Source organism: Strigops habroptila, chromosome 7 (genome assembly GCF_004027225.2).
Source record: "Strigops habroptila isolate Jane chromosome 7, bStrHab1.2.pri, whole genome shotgun sequence".
Taxonomy (NCBI): Eukaryota; Metazoa; Chordata; class Aves; order Psittaciformes; family Psittacidae; genus Strigops; species Strigops habroptila.
The window spans coordinates 32,862,708-32,878,435 of record NC_044283.2 but is presented as its reverse complement, the minus strand read 5'-3'; the positions used below and the strand labels follow the sequence as shown (position 1 = coordinate 32,878,435).

The following is a 15,728-nucleotide window of genomic DNA, read 5'->3' as shown; positions in this document are numbered from 1 at the left end:
TTTACCCTCACAGTCCCACTGTCCACAAGACAACAGTTTTTACATAAGGCAGACCTTCATTTTACATCAATAGCACTGTTATTTTTGCCAGGTGACATAGATTTTAAGATCCAAGAATAGCTTTAGGTAGGCTGGATAGAAACGAGGACAACAGAGGAAGACTACTTATCAAATGTACACATATAATTTCACTAAACTGGCAGATAAAACTATACACCTTATTGGTGATGTCTTTTTGTCCTAACAAGAACATCTATGTCAACTGTGACAATGCTGCTTCTCTTATCTTTCTGCTGGCATATGACTTTATTTAGAATATAAAAATAACAGAAAACCACCTTACCTTTTTCTTCATCTATTCGAAAAACTCCTATACCAGATCCATCTCTGATGGAATATCTAATCTCCCCATCTCGTCCTGCATCTTCATCATAAGCAGATACTGTCATTACCGAGGAGCCAACAGGGGCATCTTCTTTTATAAAGCCTTTATCTGCGAATATAGAGAACCGTGGAGTGTGCAAGTTTTCATTCACATCAACTATCTCAACCTCAACATAACACGTAGAGGACAATGAAATGGGTTTTCCTTTGTCCTTGGCCCGTACAGTCAAGTTATAAAATTGTTTCTTTTCATAATCCAGTCTTTCTACAATACGCATTGCTCCACTTAGCTTGTCAACATCAAAGGTGCCATCTCCATTGTCCAAAAGACTGTATCGTACTTGACTTGACTGGCCTAAATCAGGATCATAGGCTTCTAGCCATGTAATAATAGTCCCCTCAGGAAGATCTTCTCGAATTTTCACATGATAGTTTGAAGGAATAAACTTAGGAGGATTGTCATTAATATCTTCTACAGACACTTTCAAAATAACTGTTGAAAATAATTGAGGTTCTTCAGTAGGTTGGTCCCTAGCCTCTATTTTCAAAAAATAGACATGCTGTTCTTCACGATCCAGAATCCCTACAACTTTCACAATTCCTGTCACAGCATTAATAGTAAACTTGTCTGTATCTGTAAGAAGAGAATATTTCACTTCTCCATTAGCCCTCAAATCCTTATCAGTAGCTTCAATTTGAATTATTTCACTATTTGGCTCTTCGTTTTCTCTCACTTCAACAAAATAGCTGTCCTGCAGGAACTCCGGTGGGTTGTCATTAGCATCCAAAATTTTTATATCTAAAAGGTGTGAGGCAGACTTCTGTGGTATTCCAAGATCATAGACAGTAATATTTAGAGTATATTTATCTTTCACTTCTCTGTCAAGGGGAGATAAAGTTTTCAGCACTCCTCTTTCCATATCAATAATGAAACTACTATCTTCATTACCTCCAGAAATAACATACACTAGCTTTCCATTGAAGCCAGTATCAAGATCAGTAGCATTCATAGGCACTATGCTGGAACCCACAGGTTGGTCTTCTCTTATCTCAATGCTACTAGGGAGAGTACTTCTAAATTGTGGTGCATGAAGATTCACAGAGTGAGTGTCAAAGAAAACATCCTCAACTTCTCCACGACTGTGCAATTTATTTGCTTGTAAGAGTTTCTCTGCAAGCATTTTGGCAACACCAGTTTCCTCACATTGCAAGTTGACTGGTTTGCGAGTAGTAGCTACAGTTATGTTGATATACAATGGTTTCGCAAAGTTTTCTCCGTCTGTGGCTGTAATTTTCAAACTGTGAAAAGATATTTTAGCACCTAAGCCATCTATTAGCGACTGTTTGAGTGAAAGTACTCCAGAATTTGGATTTAGGCTAAATAAATCCAGTTCATTTCCAGATTCGATTTGGTATCTCACCAACTGGAGCTCATCAGCATCAATAGCAGATACAGTTGTTATTTGTTCTCCAACACCAAGATCCCTGGGGATTGTTCCTTCACAATTTATTTTCTCAAACAGAGGTATATTGTCATTCAGGTTATTTAAAATAATAGTAACAGGAACTTCAACTTCTCGACGATATGGTACACCCCAATCGGAAGCTCGAATCCGTAAATTATAAACCCTTGGCATCAATTCATAATCCAAGTCTTCTGAGGTACTAATAATCCCACTGAAATGGTTAATCACAAATGGCAAAAGATTTAGGTTTGCAATGCTATAGGTCACATACCCATTTTCCCCTTCATCGGGGTCTTTTGCACTTACTCTCATGACACTCGTACCTACTGGCACATTTTCATCAAAGGAGGCTTTATAGGATGTCTGAGTAAATTCAGGAGGATTGCTGTTCATGCCTAGTACCTTAATTAATACTTTTGCAGATGCTCTTTTGTCACTTGTCGCAACTTCAAGTTCAAAATGGGATGCATACTGTGCTTTTATGGGTTCTGAAGTGGTAATAAGACCAGTGTGAGCATTTAAATTGAATTTTATTTTGCCTGGTGTATTTTTAAAAATGTATTTTAAGTGTGGGTAACTAGGCAGAGCTTTCACCATTATCACAGGTGTATTTGGAGGGGCAAACTCACTTATTTCAGCTCTGTATATCTCTTTTTCAAATCTGACAGGACCAAACTTGAACTGTGGTGATATTACACGAACAACTTTTACAGAAGAAAACTGTGGGGGATTTCCTTTATCTTTAGCTTGAAGGGTAAGGTTGTATCCAAAAGGGTGGCTCTCCCAGTCAATGTGACCAATGGCTTTTATTCTGTATTCCTTACCTCCTGGAAGAGACCTCACTGTTTTGAACTGTTGAAGTGGATCACCTGCAACAATATTTAATGCTGCTATTTCCCCATTAGAACCCTGATCATTGTCCTCTACAGTTACAATTGCATAAGTTGGGTCTTTGTCCGATTCCGATGGAGTCAACGTAACAGCTGTAATAACTGGTGCATATTCATTTGCTTGCTCTACATAAACAGTGAGTTTTGCCATACTGCTTATGCCACTGCTACCATACAGCTTCAGTCCACGGTCCACTGCAAGAATTTCCATCTCATAACGTTTAGTGTCCGAGTAGTCAAGTCTACCAGTTAGAACTACCACTCCACTAGTTGGATGTATAGCAAACACATCTGTTCTTTCTTTAAAGCTATAGTAAAACTCTCCATTTGTTCCTATATCTGCGTCTGTTGCACTGACTCTTGCGATGCTGGTCCTTATTGCCAAGTTTTCAGGCAAAGAAACACTGTAAGATGTCGGAGAAAACAAAGGCCGCAAGTCATTTGTATCCAGTACCTGTATCCTGACCTTTGTGCGTGTTTCAGCATTTGTGTTTTTTTCAACTGCTTTAACAGTCAGCATGTAATGGTCTTTTACCTCTCTATTAAGGATAGCTGTGTTTCCTCCCTTGGTTCGTATTCTCAAATAGCAAAAGTTGCCAAGAATATATTCTTCAGCTTTGAACAAGTTCTCACTGTCACCAGAAATAATTTTGTATCTTAGGTCCCATGATGGATTTGTAATGTAAATGCCCATTTTCACTGGATGCCCAACATAAGTCTTGGCTGCGGAATTCTCATACACAGTGGCATTATACTCTACTTGTGTAAATTGCATTGGTGGAGCATGATGTAGCCTTTGATTTCCTTCACAGTTTCCAAAATGCTGCACCAGCAGCATCAGCAGCAACAGCATAGTCAAGTATCTTCCCATGGCAGCAATTACGAAGAAACCCTGCAACAAGAGAGAGATGTGTTAAGACTTTTATGACAGTTCACATATTTTCAAATAACCCTGATGTTTAGTTTAGAATTCATGCTTGAAAGAAAACTACAAGTTACACCTCTAAGTTACATCCATTTTTTGCTCAAAGTTTCAACATGATTTACAGTAAAAGCAGATAAAACTCCTAAAAAATGCAAAGAATTCACAAGACCAAAAGTCTAGGAGCTACTACCATGACACAAGGAGAACATACAAAGTTAACTTCAAATTAACAACTCCAAGAAGTAACATATTAGAAGAAATATGCCAGTGCTGTCTGCTGTAAGCAAGCAAGCTAGATCTGAACTTATTTGGAGCAGTGAACGTTCACTGCAGTCCTCTACTTCATATGTGACATTGTCTTCTGATACAAAATTCTGCTCCCTTATTTCATTTATATTGCAAAATGACTGATGTCAAATAACATGTAAGCAAACTGCAAGAGTTGGCTTCAAATTACCATGAATTTTTAAAACTCAGCACCTGTTCTGATAATTATAAAAATCATAAACAAAGAATAATTCTGTATGTATTGTACCCTCTTCAACTCTGAGTACCCTTACAAGAATAATGTATATCATAAAAAAAATTTCTATCAAACATCACTAATTTATGAAACCAATAAAAAATAAGATATATTCTTTTATTCCCCTCTCAGAACAGATCTGAAACAAATTAGCATCAAAAGCTATGAGAACAGTAATCCATCAAAATAACTGGAGGAACTATTAAGATGTATTTCTCAAACACTCCAGAAATGACAGGGAAAGAGCCTGGAACATCAAGACGGACATAGAACACACCCTCACTGGCTTTTCCATTTGAAAAAGTCAATGTGTCATTTCCAGTGCCTAAATCCAGACAAGACTGCAGTAGGAAGAAAGGCAGAAACCTCAGGAACAAGACCTTTGGGACTACCCTCCTCATCTGGGTTTATAGCAACAGTCTTTACTCCCCAAAATCTCACAGGATAACAAGTTGAAGCTTCAGAATGCTTCTAAAAATTCACTCCAAAAAACTCAGAAGAAGGAATTCAGTCACAGCCATTAGTAAGTCAATAATTTTAAGAAGAATTTAAGACTCGTGCACACAAGCTATAGGAAATACTGGAAAGCAGTAATGAAAACTTAACTAGTACCTTTTTGGAAGGAAAAAAACCAAAAAAAAGCATGTGTGTCTTCCAAATCTAGCAATGAAGTTACACGATTAAAGCTATAACCACAGCAAACAATAAAAAGTGAACAAGCAAACAATAAAAAGTGTGTGAGCTTTTAAAAGTAAGTCACTAACTGGAACCACTGCTGACAAGGTTTTAATGCTGAATGAAGGAAAGGCTGGTAAAGCAAACCAGTTTGAGGTTGAACAGCTGCCATTTCAATGTGTTAACAGTATCGTTCCTCCCCTATGTACTCTTCTTCCTAGGCTATGATTTGTCCTGGGAATAAACAGACACTTGGGTCTCCAGGGCTTCATTCCCCTAACATACTGCCAAGTAAATGAACATTTTCATTAAAAACAAAAACAACAAAAAAAAAACAAACAAAAAAAAATCACCAAAAAACCAAACCCACAAACACAACAAACCACCAACCAACAAACCAAACAAGCCCTGCCCCGAGCAAAATAAAAACAAAACAAACAAACCCCAAACCTATAATAAATAACTGATATCAACACTTCCAAAACTCTGAACAATTTCAGATGCCATCAGACTGTCATAAAAGTCATGTTAAGAAATTATTACATCTTTTTTAAATTATTCAATAAAAACAAGTTCTTTTATTCCATCTTGCTGGAATTTTAGAAGCTACTAAAAAAAAAAAAAAAAAAGCCCAAACTACTTAATGATCAGATACAATGCTGATCTGATCAGATCTTTCCCTCTTTTCTCCCTTATACTAGAATTTCTCTTTTTTTTTTTTTGTTACTTATAATGAAGTCCAAAACCCAGCTCCAGTTCTGATTTATGGCACCCCATAACTCTGTCTACACTTACATTAGGCAACGGGCTGTCTGAAGTAGTCTGTCTATTATGTAAAACACTGTACCTGTCCATATCTTTTATCATCTGTTCCTCAGGCCCATTAGACACAATGCACACCACACTATGATGCATTAGACTGTGTTAAGATATCCAAACTGCTCATTAAAATTCCAAGTTTAACACGTGCAGGTTCTACTATTACTGTAAATATTTTTCTGTGCCATAATACCTTAAGCAGTTTTTGCTGCTTTTCTGTAACAACTTCAATTGGAGCCTTCTCAGAACTGGCAGCCTATTACACATGCTGATGCAACTACCAGTAAGAGAACCAAGCAGCAACTTCTAAGGTTTGCTGAGTCACAATCAAGAGTTGAAGAGCATCTCTCAACTAAACAGTTAACCATGTTAAATAAAAGCAAGTTAGGCATTTCAAAGAATCATAGAATGGTTAGGGTTGGAAAGGACCTTAAGATCACCTAATTCCAACCCCCTGCCATTGGCAGGGATGCCTCACATCAGACCATGTCACCCAAGGCTCTGTCCAGCCTGGCCTTGAACACTACCAGGGATGCAGCATTTACCATGCCTTTGGGCAACCTGCTCCAAGGCCTCTCCACCCTCACAGTAAAGAGCTTCTTCCTTATATCTAACCTGAATTTCCCTTGTTTAAATTTAAACCCTTTACCCCTTGTGCTATCACTACTTTTTCCATCTTGTCATAATTTACAGAGCTACTGGAAACAAAAACAAAACAAAAAAAGAAAAAAGAAAAGTTGACCCAGGATTATCCAAAAATCAACATAATACAGTCTTGATAAATATCTGAAGTATTAAACAATGCCAGTAGTAAAGAAAGGGAAAGTATGAAAGTGTTAAGGTAAAGTGATAATGTGTTAGATATAAACTCAGATGGCTCATTACAGTGAGCCAGAATGACTGAATTTCAGAAACATTTTAGCCGAAGGCTACACTTTGAACTCCTAAATTTTTTATTATCTTTGGAATAGGACCAGTTTAGGATTTTCTGCATCCATTTTCAACACATAAGGCAACTGTTTACTTAGCAAAACATCATAGCCCCAGGTTTACAAGAAGTGCACACCATATTTACTCTGAAAAGCTCCTTTTAAACAAACTTTGATTTCCTATTTGGAAATTATTATTCCAATAATTTTTTATATGCATATCCTGGTAATTTTTATTTATATGCATATTAAGTGCTGGATACATAAGACAGTTTTATTACTTAATTACAACATTAACAAAATTATTAACACATTAACATAATTTGTACATGGGGGAGGCAAAACTAACCCAACTTAGAAATTAGAATTATCTTCACACTCAAAGTTTAAGATGCAAAATTTTGGAGCTATCAGACCTCGATTTGATAACTTACAAATGAAGATGATTTGGATAAGATAGCAGTAATGTAACAGACTGTCTCTCTTAGTAGTATGCTTACAGAACCTAGGCTTCAAAGTTTGAGATTTTAAAGTTTCAATCATAGAGAATTTAGTAAAGAGCAATCTCAGTGCCAAACAAGCCAACAAAAAAACCCAGTCAAAAAAGCTTATCTTCTACATAATGTATCAAGAGGGAGCAAATTTACTCCCCCAGCAATCAGAGGTAGAAAAAGCACACAAATCAGGCCACATGGCCCAAGTCGTGATCAGACTTAGTCCCATTGCTATCCCTTTTCCACACACAAGATCTGCTAGTTAAATCCAGAAGGACCTGCTGCAAGACTAAGCTACATCATTTACATTAGCAGAATGAGACTCTGATCATGGCCTGTTACACTGCTCTAGGGAGATATCAGAGTATTTTGAGGATTGAAAGAGGTTCTTTAGTGCTGTTTCTACAATGCTTGCCTACTGAAATCTTTAACTTTTAGCAAATGTAGTGGGGGTTTAACCCCATATGGGCACCAGCTTCTTTGACTTGTGATGTTAAGTTAGTAAAACTAAAATGCCTCCACCAATCAAAACATCACCTATTTACTTTAAAAGTCAGTTTTGATCAGCATAGGCTATTGATGCCATTTGACACAAATGCACCGTGAAAAGTTATTATCGTGGTAACTAAACTGTCATGACAGGGTTCCTATTGCAGAAGTCTACAAGAGATCATAGGGTTTTGTGGGCTGTACTAACTGCAGTTACACCTACTCTTTCAATTATCGTAAAGCAATTATTTATGCAGCCTGACTGGAAAAAAATAATCAGGTTTAGCTGTTTCAGGATGTTAAAGTTTCCAATCAAACACCTTAACAGTGTCATTTGCTTTCCTGGGAGGGAGGGAGTGCATCTGTCTATTTTGGTATTTAAAACATTAACACATGATGAAAGTACACCACAATGTTAATTCAGTAAAGCTGGTAAATTATTAAAAAAAAATAAAATTGTACATTGTCATAGAAATTAACATAACAGTTTCAACTTGTGACTAAAGCCTAGCAAGTTTTATCCTTGCATTCTCCAGATTATGCGTTAATCTCATGAGATACGTTTGATTTATGCTTTTGAGACCTTTGCTGTTAAAAGGAAAAACGCAGCAGCTGTACTCAACCAGCATGCAAAGATTCTGAATCCGGAGTGAAACAAAGTTTCATAGAGAGAATTTCGACTATTTACCTGTACGGCAGTTACTAGTGTATCTCATACTAAACTCAACAGTTGTGCAAGGAAGAGCAGACCTTCAATCTGCGTTAAGCAAAGAGTTTGATCGAAATTTAACATGGCACCTTAAAGTCTGTGACGACAAAAGTAGTTTCATTGAGCTTGAACTCAGCTTTAAACTTCAAACAAACAAGCGAGCAAGCAAGCAAGCAAACAACAGAAGTAAATCTTCGAGGGTTTAAGGGAATTCTGTATTTGCCTACTTGCACTGATAGCAGTGGTAACTTAGCCATATAAAGTTCTTTCACATGCTAAGTTATAAAAACCAGGAGACTGCCCTACTACTGGGACGACTGCTAAAACTAATCTTCCAAACTCCTAAAAGTGAGACTTTAGGATCCCACAGAGAACAAACTCAAAAATGAAATAGCTTTCAGCCTTCAAGTAAAGCATTTTACTCACGAAACAGCCGAATATTTCCACATAGTTAGAAGAGTAAATAGGAAATACACATCTACTACACAGCATTCTTTTCTTTCACAGAAAGACAGGAGAGGTGATAAAAGAATACAGGTAATATTTCCCATTCAACTGCCTATGAACAACTTGCATGCAAGTATTTAAAGCTCAAGAAAACCTACTCTAGAAGGGCAACATTTTTAAAGTTACTAATGCGTGTCGTGTCCCCCCCCCCCAAAAAAAAAGAGGTTTACAACGGGGGGATATACTCAGCAGCAAAACACACCGCCGCTCACTGACACCAGGAGGTTGAAAAGCGCACCTTTCGAACAAACATTTGTTTTCTTTCAACTGCCGTGAAGAGAGAAGAAGCAAGCAAACACAGGAGCCGGCTGATGCGCCCAGCCAGGATCTCCCGGAGAGCCGGGGCCAAACGCGGACGCTGCCCTTCATCTTTCGGAGGAACGCGGCGAGGAACGCAATGAGGGACACGGAGTTAAAGTACAGACAAAGGAAGAAAGTCACCCCAAGGTACCTTCTCGCCGCGAATCGGCCCTGCCGGCTTACCAAGGAATTAAGTTTGCAACGGCCCATCAGCCGCATCCGAGACACCTTGCCTCGGGGGGGGGGGGGGGCGGGAATCACCCGCCATCCCTTTTCCTCGACGCAGCTCAGGAGCAACCTGCCGGCTCTCAGGAGAGCGCGGCCAAGACTCCAGCCCCGCCGGCCGCCGCCAGAGGGGAGGAGCGGGGAGGCAGCAGGGCGCCAGGGCCCGCGACGCCCGGCAGCCACCCGGGCCCAGCGCCGCGGGCGGGGGCAAGAGGGGCCGGCGCCGCTCCACAGGCCCTTCCGCCGGCCCCCGCAGCACGAGGCGGCCGCATGCCCAGCGCCTCCGGGCGGCCTCACCTCAGAGGCGAAACTTCCCGAGAGGTCTCACGCCGCCCTCTACCCGCGCCAATAAAACTTCCCAACAACTTGCCCGGCTGTCCTGTCCTGGCCCGGCCGCACCTCTCCGCGTCTCGCTGCTGGCGGGGGTGCGGGCCGGGACCAGCCCCGCACGGTGCCTGCCGCTCCGCTCCCCTTTTCTTCCTGCGCTTCCAACGCAGCGCGCCTCGCCGGTGCCTCTCCACCCCCTTGGGCCGCGGCGCCCCCCGCCGCCGTATTCCTCCGCGGCGCTGGACGGCCGCCCCTCCGGAACTCGTTTCTGCGGCGCTCCGCGGGAGCGGACACTCCCGCACCCCACCCCGCCTCTCCGCACAAGCCCGGCCCCGCCGGGGGAGGACGGAATGCAGAGAGGGGGAAGCGGGGGGAGAGCAAACCACAGCAAGCTGCTCCTCCCGGTGGCCCGGCGCCCATGGGGACGCCAGCGGGGCCGGGCGACCCCTCACCTCTGTCGCGCTTGCCCCGCTCCAGCCCGGCCGGGGCGGCAAGGAAGGGGATTCCGGTCCGGGAACACGGCGGCTTCGCGTGTGGCAAAGTTCTCGCTTGGGGAGGCTACTCAGAAACTTCAGAAAGCTACTGCCGGGGAACATCTTACGGGGATGGCGAGGGAGACCGTCGGAGCCCACGGGAGTAGCCGGTCTTCGATGGCGGGGCTTTGCTGTCGGAGGACCGGCGGGTACCCGGGACGAGCCCGCGGCCGCCACTCGCTCCGGTGGCAGCGAGGACCGCCCTGCGGCGGCCGCAGCGCGTCGGCAGCCGTTCCCCCGTGCGGCGGGCGGGGGTGCGGGCGGCACGGCTGCCTCCCCGGGGCCGCCACGGTGTGCTTGGCCTCACGCCTCCCAGCTGCTGGCCCTGGGCTGGGCTGGGTGAGACGCCGCTTCGCGGCCGTGCGGACGGAGGTCTCTTAGTAGCGACCAAAATTGACTGACGGCTACCGCGACCCCCCGCCGCCGATTTAAGGAGTAGCGCCGTGCACCAGCACCGGGAAAAGCGGCGGCGAGGGGAGTGTGTGCACGGCTGGGGACAGCCGGGGGAGCGCGGCAGCCCACCCGCGTCCCGGGGAGGGAGTACAGGCTGCCTCGGGCGTAGAAGTCGTGCTGAAGGATATCTGTCAGCCAGCCAGCCTTTCGTTAAAGATTAATACTGCGAAACAGTCCTCGGAGGATTCCCCGCTCATTACTAAAGTGATCACGCTTAATAACGATCAGACGCTTGCCTGGGGAATCCCGACCCAGCGGGCTCACAGGGAAGCCAGGCTGCGGGCGGGAGAAGCCAGCGGGGGCGCATTTACCGCGCATTAGCCCCGCCACATCTTTTATTAGTCACATAAATAAATAAAGCCAGCTGTGTAGGGCGCCCTCCCGTAGCCAAATCCTCGTACGCCCGGGGCTGCAGATCAGAATGAGCCGACCCCTTCAGAAAGCGCCGGCTTTCAGGCTCACCAGTCCTCGGCCGGGAGACTCCGGGGGCCGTCCCGGCAGTCCCCCTCCCTCCCCGCTCCCTCGGCGGGTCCGGGCACTGGCCGCCCCGCGGCAGGGCCGCAGTTCCGCGGCAGCCGGGCAGGGGGCGCCGCGCCACAGCGCACGGGCAGCCGGGCACGGCGGCGGCAACCACCCCGGGCTCGGCCGAGTGGAGCGGAGCCGGTAGCCCGCGGCGCCAAGCCCGGCTGCAGGCGGCTGGATCGGGCAATCTGCGTGCCGCTCTCTGAGTGAAGGTGGTGGTAGAGCGGGCGGTGCCCTCAGCCCCAAGTACGCAGAGCTTTGGATAAAGTCGGTATGCCTATATATATGCCTACAGAATCATACATACACTCCACAGTTATAAACTAGAGGTTGAAGCGAAGACCTCGGTACTTTCAATAACGCAACAAACCAGAGCACCAAAACTCTCACGGGAATCATGTCTCTAAGCACTCTGCTAATAATAAACTCATTAAACAAAGAACTCACCAGACCAGCTGGACTCGGCGCTCTTCTCCCAAAGTCCGCTCTAGCTCAGTTCATGTCCGCACGCTTCCTACCCCCCTTTTTTGTCCGCTTGAGAAAAAGCGAGCAATGCTCCGGTGTCCACACACCTCTAGAGCCCGAACCCCGCAGCCCCGGCGCTCAGCGCGGACCCGGCGCGCAGCGAGAGCGGCGCCCGGGCCCATCGCCACAGCGCGGCATGTCGGCTCCCACCCATCCGCTGCTCGAAACTTGAACGAGGGTGGGAAGGAAAAATAGACAGGGAGGGGGGAAAAGAAGAGGGGGTAGAACAGAGGGCGAAAGAGGGGGAAAAAAAAGGGGGGGAGAAAAAAAGAAGGCGAAAGGGAGGGAGAGATCCAACTTTCTTAAGACATGTCCAGGCAAAGAGCGGACAGAGTTGACGAGTTGCAGCAGCGGAGCGAGTGAGTGGGTAAACGGCGTCGGATCGCCAATCCCCTCCCTCCTCCTGGATTCCCCCGCCTCTCTCCCTCCCTCCTTCCCTCCCTCTTTCCCTCCGTCTTCTTTCGCACTCCGTCCGTCCCCCTCCGACCGTGCTCCCGACAGCACCACCCCCTCCCTCCTCACCGCTGCAGCAGAGCGCGGCGGCGATGGCAGCAGCAGCGCGTACCTCTCTGCGCCGCCACGGCCCTGCGCGGGGTCCCTGCCGCGCACCTGGGCCGCGGCCGGCCGCCCGCAGGTGAGGTGAGGCCCCTCCGCGCCGCCCTAGGTCCCCTTCCCCGGCGACCCTCCGCGGCCGCCGCTGTTTTGCGGCCCCGCTGGCTCGGCCGCCGCCACTGGGCACGGCGGGACGCCGCTCGCCCGCCGCACGGCTCCTCCTCGGCGGGGCACAGCCGCTAAAATAACCGGGTGACTCCAAGTGGATCGAGCACGGCAATCCCCCGCTCTCGCCCAGCCGCGTTAAGACTAGAGTAGTTCTCTACTGTCCTTTTCGGTTTCCCTTTTTTTTTTTTTTCCCCTTTTTCATTTTTTTCTTCTTTTTCTCCTCTTTCCCCCTTTTTATTTTTTCTTTTTTTTCGTTTTCTTTTCCCCTTTTATTTCCTTCTTTCTATTTTTCTTTTATTTTTATTTTCCCCTTTTTTGTCTCTTTTTCTTCTCCCTCTCTTTCTTTTTCTTTTTTTCTTCCTTGCCTTTTTCTTTTCCTCAAGGGAATGAATACAAAATACAGTGGAGCTATGTTTTTCAAGGCACAGCAAAGGGTTTCTCCCCCCCCCCCCCCAAAAAAAAGGCGAAGTGACAGCTCCTTCTCAATAATAATAAATCACAACCAAGCAAGGCATATTTAGACTGCGGTTCTCCCTCATTCAAAGTAACCCCCAACGAATTGCTCCTCCTTGACAAAGACCAGGAGGGGTGTCACAGCTAAATGATCAGGGATCGGGGATCAGCTAAAAGCAGGGGCATGGGTAAGTCCTGAATGTGGGGGTTACAAAATTTTGGGAAAGCTACAGAAACCACTTTAAAAGTTATTTATCTGAGAGAGATAGTGTAACACCAAATTTGTAAAGCACTCTCAGATTCTCACAAGGTGAAATATTATTTTATAACACCATTTATACCTAAGGACCTTAAAGTCATGGCCTTCCACCAGAAGTCAATTTGACTTCTTAAGACATTGGATCATTATTTCCTATAAGATACACCACTAAAATCTATCATCAGCCATGTGAGTGTGCAGTGTTCTGTGTTAAGAAGAGCAGATACAAACTGCATTATATAGATACTAAGTACATTTCCAAACAGTGCATACAAGCCAGTTCAGCCTGGGAATGATCACTTTGAATGATCCTGTCTGGAAAGTTTAATGTCAAAATTCGCTGGCCTTGTAGATTTCCACAACGGACACAGCCAATTGATTTACTTAGCATCTCAGAGTTACTTTTTGAAGACGCTAAATGGAATTATACTAAGTCCTTATCCAAGTGCCACTGGGCCAAATGATCTTTCCTTCTGTGAAAATGGCTTCAGTGATCTTCGTAAAATAAACCGCATTGAAAATAGCATTCCAGAAAAGAGCTAAAAGGGGAACACTTTAAAGACGTTATAGTTAAAGGCTACAAACAAGTGTAAACCACACTTCTACTCAGTACAGTTGCAAATATTTCGTAATTTTGGAGTATATAATTTGCTACCTTTCAAATTCAAGGCCATATAACAGTTGATTGCGAAGTAACTAAAGGCTAGAGCAGCAGATTGCTTAAACCTTTGTCTAAACTTTAATTCTCAATGCCTGGAGAAGAGCAGTGGTGGTCAATTGCAATAACCTCATGTATGAGGGTTGGGAGCACCTCTCAGAAGTAGCTGGTAAAGATAACAAAAAAATCAGGGCTTTCTGGATTTCTCTCTATACACATGCTATGCTGACAGCAAGTACTTTAGATGAAGAATAAAGGGATATGCCATCGCTTTCCAGTGGTGGGTAATGGTGCTTAGAGCTTCAGATAAAGTGTTGGAGCCAAGATGTCCAGCCAAGTGTATTCATAAGTCTTCTTGATATATATATAGTTTTACCTTCTAAAACAGGTTTCTAACATCATGAATAATATTGACAAAGTTATTCTGATAGTTACTGAATATTCCATTTTTATTTCATTTCTTCTCCGTCCTTTGATTTTTGTTCTTGGACGTAGTGTCAATAAAGCTGTTAAAATAATTGTTGACTGTCACATTTAAAGATTAGTCTTCCCAGGATATCTTTTTGATATGTTATCCTAAAGAAAATTAATATATTCTGTTACATTTCGCTAACCTATAAGTAAGGTACAAAAGAGAATACTTGAAATCACACTTCTGTGCCTAGGGCACCATGCATTCCTCTGAAAAACTTCCAGTCTTATCACCATTGTAGCAAAATATGTTTGGTCCTCCTTGTCATCTACTGGCATATCCTGGTCCTTATGAAACTGCCTAAACTGAAACAAGTTTTAGGTCAGCTGTCAATAAAAAAAGTAGTTCTCTGGATTAGACAGTTTACTTTTAAGAGAAACATTGATCATTCAAGTTTGGAATTATTTCCCAAAAACTGAAATAGAAATCTGGTATCAGACTACGAGCAAGCATTTACGTTAGAGAACTCATCATAAAATAAGAAGATAACCAGAAATTATATTCCCACGTAATCACAATCATCATCTCCCTGTAAGGCATTATGTGTCTCTAATATGAGACATTCCTCTCACTAATCTACCTCAAAACTAGCCTCATAGATCTCAACTCGTTTGCTATGTATTTAACAAACAGGAGCTGATAGATCAACTGAGTAGCTCAATAGGTTGGAAGTAAACAACAAAGTCAAGTGTCCTCCAGAGAAATTTTCCTGCTACCAGCCCCAGCAATGCACATGGGAAATGATATCTCAAGTAATTTGGACTGATCTCTCAGCTGCCATTCTGGGGGAAAAAAAATTCCAAATTGTAGGGTCTTCAGGTGCAAAAAGCTTTAAAAGTCAAAATCGGCATTTTGAATTGCACTGGCTCAGAGATGGCAAAGGCGAGGATATGGCTTGGTCTCTATGAGGGTGAAACAGTTGCAATTGCTACACCAAGTGCAGCTTCAAAAAAAGCACTTCTGAACACAATAGCAACCTATGACTCAGGGGCAATCAAGGGCCGATAAACATTGAGCCTCTGTGGCAGAGGGCAAATGCATGTTCTCGGTAACGAGGTCAGGCGCAGTTTCAAGCGAGTTCTCCACCAGCTAAATATGAACTGATCTGACAGAGGTTTTAGAGTAAGAATAAAATTCTCTACAGTACGAAAAGCTAGCACAAAACCTGTGCCCTATTCTCCTCTTCCTTTCATGGCCCCAGTGTCTTAGGAAGAACTCCCCAGCATCTCAATTAGTTGTAGCCTTTGTAATGCAAAAAAACTCACCCAAAACAACTCCCAAAAACCTGGTAAGCATCCTGTCCCTGGCCTGCAGTCAAGGATGTATACTCCTTTACCACTATATTGTTTCCTCTCTTGTAAATGCAGACCTGGGGAATAAAAAAACAATTCTGCCTTTCTGGCTGTTCTTGCCTACTCTCTGCAAACTTGGGTTGAACCACAGCTGACCACTTTCCTCTTCTGCTGCCCCC

The 15,728-nt window shown here is 44.2% G+C and overlaps 1 protein-coding gene across 7 annotated transcripts in view; it reads right to left on the bottom strand.

Moving 5' to 3' along the window:
- Positions 1–12,037, bottom strand: part of FAT1 (FAT atypical cadherin 1) — a 114,397-nt gene extending 102,360 nt beyond the window's left edge. For all 7 annotated transcript variants that reach the window (XR_003992281.1, XM_030492285.1, XM_030492286.1 and 4 more), the window contains exons 1-2: positions 11,618–12,037; positions 344–3,632 (exon numbers count right to left, since the gene is read on the bottom strand). Coding sequence is in view for 6 of the 7 variants with exons in the window: in XM_030492285.1 (XP_030348145.1) it covers positions 344–3,611 (3,268 nt within the window). In the remaining variant the exon portion in view is untranslated. The remainder of the gene's footprint in view (positions 1–343; positions 3,633–11,617) is intronic.
- Between the last annotated feature and the right edge of the window lie 3,691 nt (positions 12,038–15,728).